The sequence below is a fragment of the Bombus terrestris genome, chromosome 12, assembly GCF_910591885.1.
Source record: "Bombus terrestris chromosome 12, iyBomTerr1.2, whole genome shotgun sequence".
Lineage (NCBI taxonomy): Eukaryota > Metazoa > Arthropoda > Insecta > Hymenoptera > Apidae > Bombus > Bombus terrestris.
Genome location: NC_063280.1, coordinates 9,212,430 through 9,234,717, shown reverse-complemented (window position 1 = coordinate 9,234,717; position 22,288 = coordinate 9,212,430). Strand labels below are relative to the sequence as shown.

Sequence of the window (22,288 nt, the reverse complement as noted above, 5' to 3'; positions counted from 1 at the left end):
GGATTTTCTTTTCGTTTCGACGGATAGTCGATTTATCCAGCCGTGTGTGGTCAACGATTTGGCCCCTGTCGTTCGCGGATGACGGAGCTGACGACGAACCGCGGCGCTCCTAGTTCGATTACGTGTTACACGGGCACCAACAGAGGGGGTAAGTTGCGCGCGCACTTCCAAACTCGTCGCCACCCCTGCGGCCACCCCTTCCTTCACTCTGGCTGAATCGGTGGTGCGTAGCGACCGCTTCGAGTCTCTTCGAAACTCTCCCGTCCGATGAACAAATCGTTTCGGATACGTTCTCGTTTCAACTTGTCCGTCCGATTCCACTTTCTATTCGAATCGAGCAGAAGACGTTCACCGAGCATCGACATCGTCGATACTCTTCGAGCGAATTCTCGCGCCTTCGACGATTTATTTCCTCGATTTCACACGCCGCTTCTACGATAAACGAGACGCGCCAAGGCAAACTCGAATCGCGCCAACCAGATATGTTCTTGCGGTGAGCTTAGAGCAGTCGACGTGATTATTTCGTGGTTATTTCAGGACACGTAGTTGCTTCTTACAGAGCGCGAGCGAACGCGACAGAGAACGATCGGAGCCATCGCTGAAAGCGAGGGAGTCGGAGCTAGGGAGACTTTGATTCTCTCGGTTTAACGTGCACGGTGGGGCATGGCTCGGTGTGTTCTCGTCGGTACCAGGGTAACTACTCGTGGTTTGTGTCCAAGGTAAGAAACAAACGAGATTTTCGATCGATCTCGCGTCCTTCGACCGGTAATCGTTGTATCCACGTTTTCCTTTCGAAAGACGTGCGATTTGCAGCGTGCGACAGCGAAAATCCCTAGTTTTCGAACTTTTACGCGCAAATGCCATTCTCATTGTCTCGTCCAGTTTCCTTAGGTTCAAAAGATAGGCGTAGACCATCGGTGTCGAATGATTTTAGCTCGGGCATCGCGCATACCCTCCACAATTTCTAATCAACGTGAAATTCTTCTATATTATTTGTAGGATTACGACGTTTGCTGAATTTCCGCGAACCGAAGCGCTCTTATATATAGAATTTCAAAGTATTTCTCGCCGTGTCGAGAATTTATTTACATAAGCGTTTGCATCGAAACAGATTTCCATCGGATGAGCCGAAGCAGCGAGTATAAATTGGACTCGCGAGAGATCTAACAGAGCGTACCGTCTTTTCCTCCGATAGAAATGGAGAATCAATTTACGAAGAAGAACTCGCCGTTTGGTAGCGATCGTCTCTGAAAAGAAATTGTTCGAAAGGGATCACGGAAAATCGGGTCGCGTAATTGCAAATTGATTGCCGGCAGCCTTCGATCTCGTTGGCTAGATGTAACGGATACCAATTTTAACGCGTAAATTCCATAAAAACGAGAAAACGTTATTTTATAGGACAGTATCGACTATTACGATCGTAATAAACTTTGAAGTGACATCGACACGATGAATGATTTACGATGGAATTAGACAGGTTAAGTCAGACGGTTTGGCCGGCCGAATACCGATTAATCATTTAACGGATTAATTATTAACGAAAGCCAGTATCGTCGTTCCGGCCCTTGTCTGCTTACATATTCAACCGGTGTCTACCTTCGTGCGTTCTAATCGTCACTGAACATATTTTCGCCTCACGATCGCATCCGGTTAATCGTAGCCGTAGATGCTGCTAAACGATCGAGTTAAGAATCGTTCGGCGAGGTATTCGCGTAAAATGATCGATTCATTCGAGTCGTGGGCGTAGAAAACGTGGAAAGGTTCTGAAAACGCCCCTGTGCGGAATAGAAACGACGCTCGAGGCGATTCCAATTCAGCTTGAATTCTCTTTGGAAGAGACGAAACGCTTCCTTCGATTGAAAAATGATATTGACTACGAAGAGACGAGCGAACCTGGAAAGACGAGTCGCGAGATTTCTATACGAGACGACATCGACTCACCCTTGATCGTTCGCGGTTGAAGAAAATCGCGATTCTAGAATATCGAGGCTCCGCTAGCGAGAATCTATTAAACGTTGTTAACCCCGAGCAAAGAGAGAAAACGGCAGATACACGGGTTGAGGGAGTAGAGAAGAAGAAGGGAGAAGAAGTAGAAGGGCGAAGAGGAGAAAAGAGAAGAAGAGAGGAGAAGACAGAATGGAAGAGAAAAGAAGAGCAGCATTTAACGGAGGCACTTTTCTCGATGAGACGTGCGTATAAATATGCAAGGTAAATTACCCTGAGCGTTATGGCGCGAGCTACGAGCGAGGACACCTCGTGTAGAGAGGGGTACGAATACGATATAGATCGAGCCTGGAGGGACGAGGAGGTCGAAAGGGCGGTGGAAAAGAGAGGGACGACAGTCGGATGGCACAAAGAGGAGGGTGCAGGTCGAGGATCGATAGGTATATAGAGGCAGATAGGAACACAGGAAGCGTCTGACACCGGAAAGCTCCTGGGGGATGGCTTCTTACGAGCTAGTTCTGACCGACTGACAACCCGTTTTCTACTGTTTCTTCCCGTCTTTCTTCCTTCTCTGCCTCCCTTCTTCATATTTTTACCATCTTCGTCCTCCTCGTGGGTCGACTCCAGCTTTATTTTTATCCGTTCGACGCTAAATTTGCCATCGAGGAACGATGAATCGAAACGACGTTTCTTTCACGCGATCGTAAAAAGTTTTATACCGACGCCAGGCCGCCGTAAATCGCATCGCATGCCGACGTCGCATCTAGGGACAACGAGTAGACAACAGCGCAACTCGAATGATAACCCGTTTAAGTCCGTAACGATAGATATATCTGAAGTGAGAATAGTTTCGTATACGATTCGTAAAATCAAGTCCGAAATTAGCTTTTGCTAATAAGCAAACGCGAGTCATCGACGAACGCCGATCGAACCGTCGGAATTTTTGACAATTTTGCGCGTATTTAGCATAGAAGGAAGACAAAGCGAGCGATTTTACCAAACCAACTGCCTGCCACTTGTCGTCTCGTAGATTCGATAAAACCCTCGATTCTTAAATGAAACAACAACAAAATCTACGGGATTGCCTTTACGGCGGTCCACTGTTTGTTGGACGCGAGCCGCGATCTTTGCAACAAACGTGGCACGATCAACGATCGTTCGGAAAATGGAATAGGAAATTTGTCGACGTACGTGTATCTAAAATATGCGGCAGTTGGATTAATCGTACGTAAATTAACCATCTCTGTCTTTGATCTTTTCGCAAATCCCTCGAGGAAGGGAGAAAACAGCAATCCGAGTTTCCTTTATGGAGATACGCGACTGCTTCGCTCCTCCTGGTGTACTTATCGGTGTTTTAACGTTTTCCGGTCCTAGGATCGTTCGCGTTTCTATTTGGCAGCGTTAGGAGCGTGGGTGGAGTGGGATTTGAAACTAACAAATAGGAGACTTCCCTTCGGGTTCGGACTGTTCAACCGCATACGATTAATTGGCTCTTGGTAATCTCTGCCCTGTCCTCTGCAGCATAGATCTACGTAATTGCCATAAATACGGGAAAGTTCTCGATGCCGTTGGTGCAATCGCTAAATCACCGAACGATAGAAATCGCCGCAAAAAGTCTTTTAAATCACGCGACCTTCTTTTTGACGTATTAACGATCCTCGGAGGATCGCGAAAGGAATTTCTATCCATTATAGCGAGAAGAAAATACGATTTTTCCGATAAAAAAATACGAGCGATTGTCGTTAACGCGTTAATTGCCACTGTGGTCATCGGTGACCCACGTCTCGCAAAATATTTTAAAACGATTAAAATAAGATAAATTTCGTTGAAAAAATTTTCAACGATGCGAATTAATTTGAGACAATATTATCGATGAATTGCAGAGTTTAATAGAAAGAACAAAAGACAATTGTTTTAGCTACGATGTATCATAGAAAGCATTATACTTTCATATACGTTTGCAATTATTCGATTTTAAATTTCTTCTTTAAATGCATACAACATCGCTGTCTAATTATCAAATACCATATAAATATTCTGGAGAAATTGAACGTTATAGCGTAATATATTTCGGACAAAAGATATAAAATTCGCGCGATAGTCAACCTGTTAAAGGTCGATGCACCGCTGATTTACGCATATCTCTACAGGCAAATCACACATATTCGTTCCTACCTAGATAGTGTCCGTCTCTCGTTCGTGTTTACACTATTCCGGTAGGGTTTGCTCATTGAAATCGCTAGCCGCGTTATTCGTTCCTATCCATCCGATAGATAAGTACGCTCGTCCGTCCCATCGACAATCCTACGTCACTCCGCTCGTCCGTATCGCCACTTTTCAATTCCCGTCAGAGCTTTCCTTCAATATATATATATATATATATATATATATTTATTTCTTGATCTTGCCAAGTTGTCAGCAACACATGGGACTGTACGTTTAATCAACCAACACCGAAGAAAATAACGCGAAAAATGGATTTTTTCCGTGAGATTTTCCTGAATGTAAATCGGAGTGTATGGGATGCAACGTGTTGCACAGAGAGGGAAAAGCTAGAATCCGGTCCACTCGTAGGTCGTACTTGTGTACTTGTGTACTTGTCTCTATCGAGCACGATGCAAGTTACGCGGTGGGACGAGTCAACAAAGTTCGAAGCTGGCACTTCGCCTATTCACCGCACCGCAGACGACACGGTCGCTCGCATACCGCGCTCGCCCCTGCTCCACTCCCGGACACCGGAAACCGAATGCAGTCTGAAGCATCCTGCAACCTACCAACTCCTCGGAACGCACATTGTTTACCCGGTGAAATGTACAGGCTGCCGTCTCTGCCGATTTGATAACACGAGTCGATTCTTTCAACGACTTTCGATCGTTCGAATTCGCCCGATCGTTACCTCCCTAAGCCAGTCGTCGACGTTTTCAATTTACGTTCTTCGAGTAGCTGTCACGCCTCTACTTCTAGCTACTTTCAGCTATTTCCGGCGCGTGCAGAAAAACGTACGAAGGACGACGTAATCGAAGATCTTCGTCCTTTTCTTTCGTAGATTTTTGGATCACGCAGATCCGATCTCAAAGTTTTTTCGTTGACGCGATTGCCGTGTGTTGCGCAACGACCCCAACTTACTTTTTCGAAGTTCGCGAATGATCTATAGAAACGTCCGCAGTGCAGAAGACCGTCGACGCGTCGATCAGTCGTATAAAGATATAGGGGCAATCAAAGTGGCGAAGTTTCGACAAATTCCTCTCGACAGACCGCTCGTTCCCCGACAACGATTTTCTCTCGGCGATGATTACCGAATATCCGACCACTTTTCGAGATCAAACTTGGGAAATTTGTTTCGTACATCGTTCCGAGAACTCGCTTCGGTGAATCCGTTTCTTTCGTATATTTCCTATTTGTAAAAAAATTACTCGATGGTAGGTCGATTACGTCGGTCGGCAAATCGTCGTAGAAAAAGATTTTTCGCGAAAGAGCGATCGGATTCGTGATCAAGAAATTTCAAGCGGGTGTAGAGTCTCGAGCTGTTTTCGCTCGGTGTGCACGGCGTATCGCATGAAAGTAGTTACGGCTGTATTTTACGAGTCAGACCGTCCAAGTTCGTACGAAAGCGTTTAAGTGGAGACGGTAATACGTAAAAGGGAGGCGTAAAGTGTTAACACAGGCCAGAACAGCAGCAGACACTCGAAACACCCCTCTTCCTATCCTCTGCTGTCGGTCTTCCTTTTTCCCTGCCTGCTTTCGCCCTCTCCACCATCGTTACCTTCAAACTCTTTGACGCTTCGTCCTCATCAGTTTTTGCTTGTCCATCCATTTTTCCTCCGTTTCCCAAACCGTCGCTTCGTGCCTTTCCTAATGTATCTCTTTTTCTTGAGGAAACGAAGCTTCCTCAAAGATCAGCCGTCCCTGCCTTTAAGAGAAATCTTCGTCAAAGCAAGACGAAGATCCGCGCGTCTGCGAGGGTGCGTTCATTTGCCCGGAACGTTGTGCAAAATTACCTTCTCTCTCTTTGTCTCTCTTCGCCGTTGAAAAAATTGGACGATTTGGCAACCGTAACATCTTGGAAGGTCGAGAAGTAAACGATTTGCCGGGACGAACAGAAACGAGGTCGGGGAGACCGAGCAAATTGGTCGAAAAGCAGAAAAGGCTGAGGGACTCGATTGGTAGTCGCGACACAGAGCGGCAGAACGTAACGTTGTCGCACGTGGACGCGTGAATATACATAATACGTAGTGGTCAAATGCGATACAACGACGATGGTACGCGACACGAAGCCATGCGACACGTAGCGAGGCGAGGCAAGGCGACGGTGACGTTTGAGCGTGGCTCGCATACGTTCGATGTCCATACCGTAGTTTGATTTACGCCGCTGTAAATACAATGTCTATTAAACATGTATTCCGCACATGGACGTTCGGAAGATAGATGGTAAATGACGAGGGTCGGGTGGTCTGCTCCCACGAGGCGCGATACAAGCTTCTTCGAGTACTCCGGTTCGTAACGCGGCACGTTGCTGTACCAGAAGTTTACGTATAAATTACCGCCGTGATTCTGCTTGCGACAATGAAAGCTACCTACCTTTTGCGAAACGACGCCTTCAGCCAACTTTTTTCTTGCGCGGATTAGCGCCGAGATCAGCGATTATTCGGCTCGAATTACGTGGCTCGTGGCTCGGAGAAAAGTTCTTCTATACTTCGAGATACGAAGGATTATTCGAATTAAAGTACCTGGTAAGCGTTCTAGACAAAGACCTTAGTTTGCCGAAGGAAGGGACGCTGGTTCGCGATCGTTTTTCATAAAAGTGCAGCTACGTCAACTCGTTCGATCGAGGTAGTTGGTTTTCGGACGCAAATACTCCCAACTCTTTGGAACTCCAATACTCTTTGGAGAAGTACGAAAACTTTCGTTAAGTCGTTCAGTGGTCGCGACGACTGCTTGAGAGATTTAATAAGAGGTAGAAGATAAAAGAAAAACGTGGTTCGAGAAATTCAACGTAAGCCTGCAGCTTTTCAGGGTGTACCGAAATTGAAATCCACGTAACCCACGGACGAACGAGAAGTTTTTACGGCATACGGAAATAAAAGCACGGCAGGAGCCTCTGCTAGAGCTACCACGCAACGTTTTTCACTCTATCTAAGGATCTAAAGGGAAGCTTTGCCTACGCAACGCGTTCCTAAATTTTCCAGATAAATTTTATCGCTGCTCGTTTTATAGGATACGGTCAAAGGGAGCCGGACCAGTGAATTAGCAAGAGAAAAGAGTTGCAAGCGTTTAATCCTCCGATCTGCTCGTTAACTCAAAATGTAAGGAGCGAGATAACTCTTTTTTCTCCGCGTCTCGGCGAATTTCTCCACGATGAACGACAAAAGCTCCAGGATCTTGACAAACTGAAGCGCCGAGCTTCCTCGAACCGAAAAAAGAAGTAGAAACCATTGTAGCTCTCTCCGCGTGGTCCGTGTAAGTCTTATTTCGTGGTAGCGAGGCGGTGCAGGCAACTCGAAGGAACGGCGACAAAGGCGACGAGCGAAACGCTATGCTCTTTGACAGCGGCAATTACGCTCGTTGTGTGATGACTCGATAATTAGAGGCGTGCGAGCGTAACAAGCGAGCGGGAATGCAAGGAAGAAGACCGCGAGTACTCGAGATGAAAGTACGCAATTCAGTACGTTTTACATTCCGGTATCTGGCATCTACCATCGCGTAACTACCCTTCTTTTCTTCTTCCGCTTTATATCGGCTCGTGCTGCTTCGTGCCGACCTTTGTCAAGAAGAAAAGGAATACTCGCAGTCGAAGGGAACGGAAATTTGTTTTCGAGACTGTCTCTCTCGCGAAAACCACTTACTCGACCAGATACGGCGGTAGAACGAACGTCGTATTCCGAAACACGGAAACGGTTGTTCTCGTTTCGAAATCGTTCGAGGCATCCAAAGGAAATCGGATATTCCGAAAAACAATTTGCTACGGCGAAAGAAATACACGCGCAAGAGCATATTGGGACCGACAGCGGTGGAAACGGCAGCTCGCCTATGATTCGAATCTTGGCCCGTTGCTTCGAACGAGGGTGTCAAGCAGTAAGAAGAGTTTTCGAGAGTAGAATCGGCTGGAGCAGCGTCGCGTCGAGCCGTTGACGAGTCAGCGGAGGAAGAGAAGAGAGGGAATCTCGACGAGAGCGAGAGAAAGCGCGAGGAAAGAGGGTGGAAGAGGGGGCTAGTGCGATAGCCCTAACACGAACGCACAAGACCTCGAGGAAATCCTAATATTTTAACCACTGGCGAGGAATGAAAGGACCCGGGTGAGCATGAAAAGGGAAAAAGGGGTGCACGAATCATCCCTGCGTACCCTTAAACCCTACTGGATGGGGTGGAACCTGCAAGGTGGGTGGAACTGTATACCCGTTGCGGTACCCCGAGGGAAGTACTTGCAATTAACGCGGTAAGACTCGGCTCTAGCGAGGGGTAGTACACCCTTCTTACCGGTAACCACCCTTCGTCCCTGCTCGTTCGCTCCTCGTTTCTCCTCGATTCTCTGTTCTCTTCGTTTGTACACCTATCGTATGCTGCCCTTCGCCCCTCTCTCTCTATCTCTCTCACGCACACATATACACACACGCACGCACACACACCATACATTTTCTCTCTTTTGCTCTCATTCGCTCGCTCGCTCGCTCGCCCGGTGGTAGAGTACCCGGCTCCTCTGCGTCCATCTCCGTCAAACCATTCCCTACGAGCTCTTCGAGCGCTCCTACTCATAGGGGACGCCAGAATGGCTGTGTTCGGTTATTTGTCAGGGATACGCGTAATCGCGCGCACGCGTGCTTCTAGCCTCGTGAAAATCTCCACGCCTTGCTCCCTCTCTCTCACTCTCTCTCATCCTCTTCATGAATTTGCCTCGCCACGACACGCGCGTTCCTTCTTTTTTAACCACCCTTCCGACGGTTCCGACCTTTCCTCCAGACTCACGCGCCTCCCGATGCAACAGATTGCGATTAGGCGAGTTATCGACCCTACGCATGACCATATATCGAGTCGAATATAAACTGCAAATCGGGTAATTTGGAACGATCTAATCGTCGGACGGACGCATTGGCGACTTTCGTTTTCTCATTGGCGATCACCGATCGATTTCGGTCAGGCTTTCGTCCGGTTGATTACGCAAACCAGCGGACTGGGGCGATTGATTTTCCGTTTGACGGTCACGCGTGACCGTGCGTCACGCGAGTAACAGCTTCCCGAGCATATAACGTTAACGTAATCGACTGCTTTACGCGCCGACAGACGTTGGGGAGGAAAATATTCGACGGAAAAAGTCGTAGATTTTTTGATAAACGCAAACGCGTGTAGCGACACGTGTCGGCTGTAGCGCGGAGGAAAAGAGTCGCGAGAAGTTACAGCGGAGAGTAGAAAAAATTCGTAAATCTCAAGTTGCGAGTGGAGATCACTCGAAGGGAGCATCTCGTTCACGGATTTCGATTTTAACTCGTTTCCAGGTTTATCTGCGGAAAATTATGCACGCATGCAAGACCGATGGCGTACGTGATAACGGCGCTCCATTGTGCGCTCGTAATCCGAATACGAGAAATTTAAAGCGTAAAGCTAAATAGTCTACCGTATAACCCGCTGTATTGCCATATTCACGGATGAAGAGTCAACGTCGTCTCTGCATTTGTCGCAGGATCGCGTGTAACGTAATTTGCAGACGCGAGGGTTCGTTCGCTTCGAAAGGCATCGTATTCCTTCTGTTTAGTACTTCGCTGTAATACCGAGGCTGTTAAATCGAGCACATCGAGACATCCGAGTTTCGAGGTTCCAGTCGAAACGTGCTTCGTCGAGAAAGCCCAGAGAAGCGAAGAATAACGGAAGAATATCGGTTAGGAACTCGTCGATCGCTGCTTTCTATCTGGAACTGGTAGATTGCAAGGACCCGGAGGATTTTTACCGAGGTTCGTTAATCACGCGGTTGTCGAGAAAACGGAGTGGCAACGCGAAAGTAGCAGCCGAACCGATGGGGAAAATAAGAGATCTCTCTCGTATCCCGGAAATGCGGCTTAGTCACCGGGGTGGCTATTGTGCCTCGCCGAGTGCACAGTCGTGTAAAATCCATAAGGAACTGTCGTACCGAGTCTAGATACCTCGTAGCTGGACGTGTCGCGCAAAGTCGTTATCCGTAGGTAGGTTTCAAAGGTGCACGACCCGTAAACGTCGTTTCGATTGATTCGCGTACGTCGCACCAACGGACACGCGTTCTCCCCGCGTCATAAACCGCGGTTACAGTTGCTCTGCTAATCCATCCAGCGATTCTTTACGATCGAAAATACCGGCGATCGAATGTTCTTAGCCGTTTTTAAAACTTGTCAATGCCTAGCGTTTCGCTTTACGTATATTTTATCGGCCGTTGTCCGGTGTAAACGGTATTGACCGATAGCCGGCTGCGTGAAATCCACCGAAATAGTCGATAAACGATCGCTTTACTTACAAAGTCGCTGTCGAACGACTCACGGATCCGACGAAACCGAAAAACATGATCGGACGAACGCGATTAATAAAGAAGGGACCTTACGAGCAAACCGAACGTCGAATAAATCTCACGCCAGTTACCAGCAATTGTTTGCGCTATCTCGGTCACGAGTTACGCGGCTATGATTATCGATTCGAAAGTAATCGCGCGACAATCTAGCGATCGATGGGTCGGAGTCGGCGTCCCTCCGCAGTTCGCCGATTCGCGTTCGTTGATTCTTTGCGGAAGAACAGAATCCGCTGTCTGTCGAGAATCGAGCAATTTTTCGTGATTAGTATTCGTGGTGAACGTCAGAGTGCGTCGGTTTTATCCATCGGTTTAGAACCATCGTCCCGTGAAAGGTCGCTTCGCGTGCCACTGCTCTTTTTCTATCGGGGCGGAGACCGCACAGCCGTCAATACGGTTTGACGGGTGTCAACCGATTTTTCCCGAATATCAGGCTCGCTCGGTCCACCGTGAATTTCTGTAGTCGGTCGCGTGATTCGCGACTCTAGCCAAACGCGGCTAGACGTCGTCGCTACCGAAGCCTCGCGCGACTGCCTAAAATCAATATCGAGATGTTTTATATCTCCTACGAGCGGCCAAGTTGCCGGGTTTAGCCAGCAGCCGGCAGCTTGCCGTGTTTCGTGAATTCCCGGCGCTCGTTACCAGAAAATCTGAAAATCCGAGCGAAACGTACGCCGTGTCTGGGCTATTTGGCTCGATTTTCTGCGCAGCCATCGATAAGGGATGAACGTTTCGGGATACAGTCCATCGGTTGAAAGAGCCAGTTCGCGGAACGCAGGAGGAAAACAAAACGAAAAAAAAGCTCGAGAACGAGCGACGCCACGAGACTGGTCTGTTCCGGCCAAATTCTGTCTCCCGAAGCTCGATATTCCAAATAGGTGTGGTGTCTATGTCCGACACGATGAGGTTTGCGTGTTCTCGTTTCGAATTAAGGAAACGGAATTATCTTCGATTGCGATATACGGTGCGACATCCGGCTTGTATCACGATACGAAGCTTGCTCGGCGGGACTGTGGTTTTCGATCGATTAACAGTTTCGGTCGAAAGGCTGGCTCGCAACGTACGTTCCGCGTATCGTTCTCTTTCATCGCTACTGTCTTTTCTTTCTTTCACGACGCTTTAAGATACCTCGGTAGACCAAAAGACGATACAGAGATATCACGATCGTTGCTCGACAGAGGTAGAAACGTACTGGTAGTTACGATAACGTTCAACTCCGATTCTACTTACCTTGAAAAATATCCGTAACGAAATTTCCCGTTTATTCGACCGATCAACCGCACCTGGCGGAACGATTATGTCAGTTGTATTTGACCTAGTTTAATTTAATTTATTATCAAACGACTGGCGAGTAGCTTTTGCTGGGACAAACACGATCGCATGAAAAATTACAAAGAAAAGGAGTAAAAAGACAAAGAGGAAACGAAGAAGTAACAGAGTAACGATTAGCAGTTTTTATAATTGGTAATTAGTAAAAACTCGGACAAGCCTTCTTCTTCCATTATCTACTCCTGTTCTCCTCGTATCTGCCGAGTCAACCCCGGCCTGGACTGCGGAGTTAATAAAAAAGAGTACAGCCGTGGAAAGTGAAAAGGAGGAGAAACGAGGAGTCGAACGAGTCTGCCGAAGGCTCTTCCGATGGCTGGCGTTTCTTCGATGTCTTCTTCGTCGGTTCAGATCGATTGACCGTTTCGCGGGCAAACGGTGATTTCCAAGGTTCCACGGAGGATCATCGTCGATAAGGGTCAAAGCGATCCGACTCTCTTATCTACGTTGTTTCTACTTCCGGCCCGACTTATCGCAGTTCGTTGCAAGTGCGCGCACCGAGAATACGCGATAAAATGCACGATCGCCTTCAAGACCGTAAAAATAGTAATAAATCTCGTCCGGAGTTTGCTATCGTGCTCTCTTTACGACCGATCGCTTTATAGCGGAGATATTGCACGAAAACTACCAGTGGCAGAGACCGCGCTTATAACGCAAACAGGAAACGCTCTGTCTTCCATAAACGACACGAAGCTTTCAGTTCGCAAACTCTGTCGGACAATACCCGCGAAAAGAGAAACCTACTCGAGAGGAACGACGCTTTTTCAAACAATTTTTGAGATCCATACTTCTCGAGAACCGGTGGAAATCTTCGGGAGAATACGACGTGCAAGGAGGTGGCACGCGAAACGGAGGTTTCTTTCGAAAGGATACTTTCTCAAAAAAATTTGTCGTCGCCGAATTTCTCGACAGTGACGGGTATTTTCGGCCGAAAACAGGGGATTTGTATCGTTTAACGCGCGCATCGTTCGTACGTTGATGCACTTACCGAATGAGTCACTCCTCTCGATTCCGCTTGATTCCCCTCGTTTTCTCGTTAATGGGGGAAAGCGGAGATTCAGGGGACGACGCTATCCGAAATGGAACGTCTGTTTGCCCATACCGTACGCTTATTTGTACTTCCCTATCGAATTTCTATCCGAGGCGATGCATTTTTCTCGATCAGGGGTCGGTGCATCGACGATCCCTAATGCTATTTAATTATCAACGTCTAAGGATGCCCCGGTTACGCTTGACACTTGAAACAACTTTCGTTTTAAAAATACCTCGAGTGCCGAGAAATCAAGGTTTTCGAGCGTTACGTAGAACGCTCGTACGACTCGTGTCAAATCGAGCGCAAAATAAGTAGCCTCCCTGGTTGAAAATCATAATGCCTGTATCTTTTCTATTTCGAGGCAGGTGTCTATCTAAAAGAGAACATGACGTCACGTTTTTACAGACCATTTGCCTGGTCGTTGGTGACGTTCCTGTCGCTCGCACTCCTCCGATCCGTCGCTGACATCTCCATAAAGCCGCGGGGGTGGATGAAATAATTTCGGCTCGTGTATCCCGACCGATACAAGAACAGACTGCCACGACAGAATGGCTAGATTATGCGCGGCAAGACCCGGATGTGTCAGCGTGTATGCCTTTGCTCGTTCCATGCAACTCCTTCTAATCGATTCTAGCTGCCGTTGTTTTAGTTTTCGATCCGCGACCGATCTACCCATTACCGATGATCCCTACGTATGGCGCTTCCAACGTGCGCTCGATACGTCCAACGTATTTTCCAATTTCTGTATCGCGATTTTGTATCCTTTCGGTAGTTTACGCTGCAAGTTAGATCACCAGGCTGACTATTCTTAAACGCTAACGACTATGTAAATCTATCGTACTTGGCCCGGTTACGCGATAACAGCTACCTACAGGCGTCGGAACGGCATCTTTCGTAAATAGGAGGTTTAACAAGGTTTCTGAATAACATCTAGACTGCGCAAAATGTGCTCTGAGACAAAACGACGGAGCTTTATACGTTCGGTAAACGGTCTTTTAGCGATAACAGGTGTTTCGAGGGTAGAAACACAGATAGCTTTGCATCGTTGCGAATAAAGTTAATCGGCCGAGGTGAGCAAATTTCGAGAGCGAGAAACACGCGCACGTGAACGCGAAACGATGAAACGAGAGTCGCGACGACTTTCGCCGACTTGCGTGTTTCCGTTTGCCGATCGACGAACGGCTGAAAGAATGAACAAACAGCGGGTAATTAATGGGGTGATTAACGCAAAAGAGCAGCGAGGGAACAAGCAGAGAAAGGAGGGATTTCTCCGTCGGAGAGGTGGAAAAAAAAAAAAATAGGACAAAACAGAAAACTCTGCTTCGTTGCTCGCTATTTATACGTATAGCTCGTAGTATAAAAAGACAGTTATTCTCGAGGTAAGTCGAGATTTTTGAAAAGATAAAAATCGTAGTCACTTTAAACCGACCTCGGCGACCGAGCGAAATTTCTGCCAATTTGGAAACCACTGAACCCGGAAAGCCGATTATACGGACCGGAACAGTGCAACTAGCTCTATCGCCGCGCGAATACAGAATGGCGAATAGCGAGCCGAATAGGAGCCATGGTCGTTCCTCCTTCGATCTCTGGATCCTTTCACTTTTTAACCCAGTTTCCATTGTTAGGCCAGCGGCAGGTCGTTGCTGTCACACCCGACTCGACTACCGGACCCGACTAAACCGATCCGATCCACCGTATAATTAACGCCGCAATATCCAACTGTTTCGCCGCTTTCTTCCTCGCTGCTGTCGTCCCTTTACGGAAACGCGTCCGACGATTCGTTTCCTCGCGAAATCTCTCACTTTCCCTGGCATCTTTTTTACGCAGCGTGGTCACGCGTTGCGCAACTTGGACACAGTTGCACGCTCGCGAACCAACCAGAAAGGAAAATGCTAGGCGATTAAATGCGCGTTAAATGCGTGAAATACCGCGTTGGCCATCTCTGCGTCGTGTTTCGCAGCGCGACACGAGCCGCGAGTCTGCCGCCGCTCGTCGTGCTCTTTAGTCGTTAAACGAGAACGCGCGGAATAAATCGACGAATGACGAATATCGTCAATGATTAATACAAATCCTTGACGCTCCTTAGTTGTTCGTCTGAAATGTTTTCCTCCTCTTTCTTGTCTCCTTCCCTTTGCCGTTCCATCATCGACGCGACTCGTCATCAACTCGTACGATTCGTCTTGCGACTCTTTTTCTCGCCTGTGCCATATCTTCTGCCGAGTATCGACAAGAAATATGAAAATTCTGCTAGCCTTTGGACATTTCCATGTCCCTGTCGGTTGGGAAACAGGCGATGTAAAACTATATGCGTCGCGTTCCACGCGTGACATTTAGAAATAGAGAACGTCGAACCAGTCGAACGTAGAAATGGAAATTTTTGAATCGGAACGAAACCGGAATCGATCGTGGGAACCTTTTCTCGTGCGAAACAGGGACGAAGGTGGATGAATGATCGGGTCATAGCGGTGAGACTTGAAACAGAAAATCTACTTTCTTTTAGCGGTTGAAGAAATTTGACTGCGTCGCGGTACTTGGCTGCGCTAGAAATCCGAAGCTGCGAGTTGCCGGAGAGTGGCAATTCTGTTGTTTATTCGCAGCTTTCCCCACTCGTGGCAAGTGTTTTCACCTCTTTAGTCTTTGCTCCGCGTAGTGCCGGCCCAAACATCGCAAGGAGTAGCAACCTCGCGACTTCGTTCTCCTCGATCGGCCCACGATCACACCGGAAACACGATTCTTCCTCCCGCGAACCATGTCGTTTCTTCCGACCTTCCTTTTCGTTTGTTTCCTCGTGACGATCGCGACGACGTACGCGAAACCGACCATCTACAAAAGAAACCATGACAACGTGTTCGAGCCAGGTAAGGCGCGTCTCTGATTAATTAACACGAAATAAATTAACAAGAAATTGAAATCTAAGTAACGATAATCTGCGATAATATCTACGCTACTGTTGCTGCTTAACGTTCGATTAGGAACAATTTGTAACGCTAGTGCGCGACCAAGCGAATGGTGTCTCTTCCGTTTTCCCTCGGCTGTGTCCATGCTACGCCGTGAAAAAGTGACTCGCTTTCTTTTCACTTTCTCGTGCATCTCCCAATCTCCCAATTTTGTCCGTGCAACGAGTTTTACGCGATTCGGACTCGTCTTCGCCGGCTGCGTAACACGTCGAAGAAACCTCGATCGACTCCGCAACGAGACTTCCTTCGATTTGCGAAACTGATTTCTTTACCGTTTGCCTGGATGAATATCGAAGCACGAGATGAGCGAGGTAACGAGGCGTTCGTGGCGCTTCTTAAAGAATCGAAAGTTTCGAAGCTTCTTTCTCCGATCTGGACGGAGATGGAGGTCTTGGTCGCGCGGGAACATCTGGCCGCGGAAAAGCTTTCACCTTAATTGTTGCCGCTCGCGCCATATCGATACGAAGACGCGCCTTGACCTCTCTCTCCTTACGAGCGAATCTTCTTTTCTTCGGTTTTCCATCGCGTCGCGCCTCCACCGCCTCTACTCGCTTCGTTTCGTTCTTTCGACAATTTGGAAAACATCGAGTCGCGTGACGTCTCGTTTCCTGCTTTATGTGCAAGCGCTTACGCGAACCTTGACAAACAGATATAAACTGTGATCTAACTAGCGATGACTAATTCGCGCGGATCTTTCGATCGACAATCGGTTCTCGAGGCTTGTTTACCTCGTTGATCGTACATGGTAAACGTCGATGACAAACCACAGGTTGACAAATGCATCGTCATTTGGCGTGGCGTTTTATCGACGTCTCAATAGGACCGAGCCGATATCGATGGAACTTCAGACAACTCGATCAAACTCCGCTACACCGTCGCTATTGCTCGTTATCTGTCTTCTCGTTGCCTAACCGCGAGAGACCGGAGAGTAGCATAAATTACAGTGAATGAGCGCATCGTGGCGAGGACAAAACCGACGATCGGTCGGTATCCGCCGACGTCTGTGTCCGGAACTGTGTTCTTGGCCAAATAAAGAGCGACTTCTTCGAGCCCGAATTTCCTTGAGGCCACGTTTGACAGGTGGGAATAACGGGCCGATGACGTCAGTCCGCGTTCAGCGTAGGCTTCGATTATAGCGAGGCCGCGATCTCGAGTAGATCGTATCCCCGGTGCAACTGCTAGAGCGGAGAGTAGCGTTGCGTCTCCTGTTTCGTATTGTCGGCTGGTTTCTAGGATAGCAGGATACTCGCTGGACGAGTACGCGCACCACCGCTGTTCATCTGCGTTTCCTTTCGTTGGAGGAGTCGTGACGATCGAAAGGTGCGCCGGCGTGCCCGTTTTTGCTCGCGAAGTTGCGTACCGATCTTTATCCGTTCGCCGTTTGTAATGTCGAAGCTGCTTCTCGTCGTCCCTTTCAGCCTAAGAGAACTTTGGTTCGGAACGCATGATGCAAAGAAACTGGGGAATTGATCGAAGATCGAAAGACCAGATAGAATTATATAGCGGGAATGGGCGAGCGGAAAAGCTAATACCATTGAATTAGTTAGGCTGTTAGGAAAATTGAGTTATCGGTTCATTAGTAACGTCAAGTTTATTGGGTTATTAGCGTTATCGAGTTATCGGCTTCTTAATAACACCGAAGAGTTCCATCGCTATTAATACGAAGGTACGAGCCAACGATTAATATGCAATTAAGATTCTGTTAGGAAACTGAACGGCTCGCAGCCGCAGCTACTAAGAGTCGTCCGAACACACTTAATTGCGCTCGTTCTTACACCCTGTACAGCAAGGGGACGCGTGTCGCGCAAGACCATAGTAGAACCTGCACGACTCGACCTTCGTTGGACTATCAGAGAGAAACAGAAGAAGAGAGAAACAGAAAAGGAGAATGTTAAATATGATAATCAATCGGCGTAAATGTCAACTGCAGTCGAGTATGGCACGCAGGTTGACCGTGTAGTCGCGTGATTTGGAACGTTTCAATGCGTTCACCGTTCACGCGATTCGTAGCGAAAATCCACGCTTCTCGAGTATCGCTTCGCAAAGAATCTCTCTCGAGTTACGTAAGTGGAATATTCTTTTACTTTCGCTACGAAAATTTATCGTTACTCGAAAGCTACTAATTTTCAACTACGATCCCCGTAAAATTTCTCCTTTCACTTTGCGTTAACGTGGACAACGTATCTCGATTCGATTTAACGAAATATTCCAAAGAAATAACGAGATAATTCGGTGGTAAATTCGCCAATGAGAATTTAATTAAAATTTCACAGCGATGGACAACGGCAACCGTAATAATAAAGATTTGGACGAGTAGCTCGCTATCTCGGCTGCAGCTCGTCGAATGGACGTCGACGTCGACGCTGACAGTCGCCTACTTACCGAATCGATATTCGATTAAAACCGATAAGCAAATATTCCTCGTTAAGGATACTGGGAATAAATGTTTAGCGCCTCGCCACGTTACCTACGTTCTTTTTCCTACTTGATGAGAAATGCGAAATGCGAGAGAAATTGCGATACCCTGAAACGTAATGAACTTATCTTCTGTATCCTTAAGGCGCGTAAGCTTTAAAGCGCAACTCTCGAACGAAACCTCGTGATGTTTAATGCGAAATTTCGCTATCGATTGTTTCAGTGATGATACCAGTCTCGTCCACGGTGATTCCTCTCCCCGTCTACAAAATGGAATATGGTTTGGGATTCATATCGAAAGATAAGAAGGCTCAGTCGTCTTTGAAACCAGAGGGTGGAATAAAATTGATAACGAGTAAGCAAAATTTATGCGAAACTATGTATGTATTTGTATACATGTATATCCGATGAAAGGAACAACGAATATCGTTTCTTACAGTTAAGAAGAGTCAAGAGAAGAAAACGTAAAGGTACAAAATATACGTACTAGTTCCAGATTGACTTCATTCTTATCGTAGTCTGTCATCGATGAAGCGGTATATATTCATTAACATCGTACGGTGATGTATATATATATTGTCAAGGCTATAGATTGTAAGCAAATCTCGGATTTATTTTAAATGTACGACAGATTTCAAAAGTTACGTTTCACGTAGTAACAGAGAGTTTACGCCAAAAACTAATTTACCTCGACGATTAATGTTAGAGTTAATTACCTCTGTCGTTATGAATTTATTAATAATCGTAAGAAAAATCAAACGCTGTAAAACCAAACTGTAGCGAGTATGAAGAGAGAATTTGTTAAGTTTTTATATTTAATTTGAACTATAGTACGTCATTTTTGCTATTATAATGTTTATACATTACGTTTATGTATATCTGCCCAACATTTTGAAGAAATATTGAAAGGAATTAATAAGTAGAAAATTATAAACTTTTATTGAACAACATTCGCGTTTAAATTTATTTATTTACCTATCGTTACGATATTTCCATCGGTTCTTCCGCTGTAACAGAAACAATTACACGAATGAAATTTGAGAAACGTAAAGGTTCTACTTGTTCTTTCTTTCTTCTCTATAGAATTTACTTACGCATTTCATTGAACATAAAATCATCTTGATATTCTTTGAGAAACTGTGTAGATCTACTTTCATCGAGGAATAATTGGTAAACACGCTTCACGTCATCGATATTGACCTGTATTTACATATTATCTTTACGTTCTTGTAACAGTATAAGAAGTACGTATACGACTAACAACACATATAATACGATACTTACTTCCGTACTCTTCCTTCGCCTGCTAACGAGAGAAGCAGTAGTAATCAATTGAATCGCGTATCTCAATGAAGTTTCTAATGCGATCCTGGTAAGAACGGTTAGAGCATCATCCGCCATTTCGCAATCTTCTTCTTCGCATCTTATCTTTAGAATTTCTTTCAATTCCTTTTCTTGATACGGACTCGTTGGAACGATGATCATACGATCCAATAGATCTATTGGAATACCATGCGGACTTTTGTAATTCGTTCCTCTGATCCTAGTAATACCTGTAAAATTCAACGATTAATTTTTTATCGATTAAAACAACATATATGCACGAGTATAAAGCACCTCTATTTGTAGCCATAATAACGACTGGTGCCATTTCATTTTCGAGTGCTCGATTAAGAAACGAGAAGCACTCGATGTCGAGCATATGAACCTCGTCGATGAACAAAACGCCTGGAACGATTTCTGCTTTTCCTTCTTCGCGCCATTCAGCGACTTTCGCATTTATTTGGTCTCGTACTTCTGATTTAATTTCTCCTGTATCACCAGAGAACAGCGCCAAAAATCCGTGGGTTCTGCTGTTAATAACATCGACCTCGTGTAAAGTTACTGTGTGTACGACCTCTTTGCGTTTTTGTAATTCACCCTCGGGACATTGTACGAAGCGAGTTTGAGAACCAGTTGCATCGTAGTCACGAGCTCTAGTAAATGACCTTCCCAGTCTATTTATTTTTCCTGTGGCTTTGTCGATTGTAATCACGTCTCCAGCTTGTACCTTAAGCGAAATAATAATTGTAAGGAGCCCGATAAACAATGTTACGGAAAAATAAATATTGATTGCTTGCCTTTACTAACTTTTTCTTTCATTAAACTGTCGATCATTTTGTTTCCTAGATCGTAGATTGTTTCCATCTCCGTTGTTTTCAGTGTTAGTTTACCAACTTTAGCACCTATACCTGTAGCAGGTCTATCTACTTGTATTTCGACTACTTCACCTTCTATAATTTCTGTTTCCTCTTTGATTCTGACACCGATAGATTTTCTAATAGCTTGAGTAAGAGCTTCGGTTTTACTCATTTCCAAAGAATATATTTCGGAACCTGCCATTGAAGTAAATGGAGTATCCATTCCTAAAGCTTGTGCCATTCCCATGGCAATGGCAGTTTTTCCAGTCCCAGGTTGCCCTGCCAACAGTATAGCTCTGCCTGCTATTTTACCATCCTTAATCATTTCAAGGACAACACCTGCGGCTCTCCTTGCCATAAGCTGACCAACCATACCTTGCGACACCTAAATAATCATACATGAAATTAATGAAAGTAGGTATTGAAGTCACAATGCATAAAAGACTAATATATATTACATGGCGAGGTTCTAAACTATCATCCAAACCTAAACCTCTAATATGAGAATGTGCACCAATTCTCTCTATCCTTGTGATTTCACGAACTTCTTGAACTTTTGCAGCTGCAACGGCCTGAAATAAAGAAAGTAATTATACTAATATAGTGCTAATATATTCTACATACAATATTGTCATAGAGACAGAGAGATATAATACACGAGTGGGAATAGAAACAGAATGCTGTATAAAGACCACCTATAAGTTCTTATTTAATCCATCATTTACACTGGCGCTACCGCTTGATCAATTTTATGTTTACATATTTATTACATCGATGGGCATGCATTATAAGATCAAGACATAAAGTGTCTCTATGCAGCATTCTCTTTCTATTCTTATATCGCTCTTTCTATCTTTCTATCTTTATATCTCTCCAAGTATTACAAAAGTATATCGATCAAACAACAGTTGCTATGCCAACTTGTTTTACTTCAATTCCATTAAAGATGAAATATAGAAATATAAAGCATTATACCATTTAAAATTGATACGATACATCCTATCGTAAAAATAGTACGATAAACAAAAACGATTTTTATATTTTCAAACACTTAGAAAAATGAATGTATTCCAAATAGGTTAACTGACATAAACAAGATAAAAACATGGTAATATGAATGTTTGTCGAATATAACGTAAAAAATACAAAAATTAACTAATTATAATATTAATGCATAATAAATACTTACCGCCATTTTTGCAAATTTTTCACGTGTTTATTCCTTACTAACAAAACAGAACCTTTTTAAACAGTCCTACATGCGAGGATTGCCAATAGCGACGCTATCAGAAAAGTCCCAAAAGCATGCGTATGCGCATTCGTCATCAGTGACGTATCCAGAAAGAATGTGTTAATTGGTGCAATCTGTGACGGCAATGGTTATATAAATAGGTCTAGATATTCGCTAAGGGTAACAATCCGTCTTTTGAGTCGAAAAGATCTAAGATGGAGAACAAAAAAGGTCTTGTCCTACGGGACACATAGAGATGAATAGCATGTTTTTGCTTGGTCTCACTTTCATATTATACATGTGTATGTATAACGCATGCGCGGAACAAGAACTTCCATTGCCTTCCATCTTGATTGTTTTCGACTCAATTGATGGATGGTTTCCTTAATGCATTCACATGTAAAAATGTCTCATGGACATAGGAAGAAGTGGCTCATAGGAATATATATTACGTCAATAACAACAATACTATTGTACAGTTCAAATCTGTTTATATGACTGTAGATCCAAAAAATAATGCTATTTATAATTTCATAACTACGTAAATGTACTAGGTAGGAAACTTGTAATTACATAGGATATAGTGGTGAAAAGCGCCATCTGTAGATGTCTTGGACTAATAAATTCGATGTAAAAATGATGGTTGTTATGGAAACTAAACGGTAAAAATTTAATTTAAAC

At 45.3% G+C, this 22,288-nt stretch overlaps 2 protein-coding genes across 3 annotated transcripts; one reads left to right on the top strand and one right to left on the bottom strand.

Moving 5' to 3' along the window:
* Positions 1-20: 20 nt before the first annotated feature.
* Positions 21-19,146, top strand: LOC100646920. 2 transcript variants are annotated; one of them, XM_048410752.1, is made up of 3 exons: positions 21-148; positions 18,420-18,551; positions 18,636-19,146. In XM_048410752.1, the coding sequence occupies exons 1-3, from the start codon at positions 79-81 to the stop codon at positions 18,662-18,664; spliced, it is 231 nt and encodes a 76-aa protein (XP_048266709.1). In that variant the 5' UTR covers positions 21-78; the 3' UTR covers positions 18,665-19,146. The 2 variants fall into 2 exon arrangements, with proteins under 2 accessions (XP_048266709.1, XP_003399731.1); XM_003399683.4 differs by lacking the exon at positions 21-148 and adding an exon at positions 15,418-15,682.
* LOC100646796 (ruvB-like 2) lies at positions 19,099-21,756 on the bottom strand. Its single transcript, XM_003399682.4, has 7 exons — positions 21,566-21,756; positions 20,835-20,948; positions 20,327-20,761; positions 19,814-20,246; positions 19,481-19,749; positions 19,291-19,396; positions 19,099-19,203 (listed from the first exon to the last, which is right to left on the bottom strand). Exons 1-7 carry the CDS (start codon positions 21,569-21,571, stop codon positions 19,178-19,180), a joined length of 1,389 nt encoding a protein of 462 aa, XP_003399730.1. The 5' UTR covers positions 21,572-21,756; the 3' UTR covers positions 19,099-19,177.
* Positions 21,757-22,288: the final 532 nt, after the last annotated feature.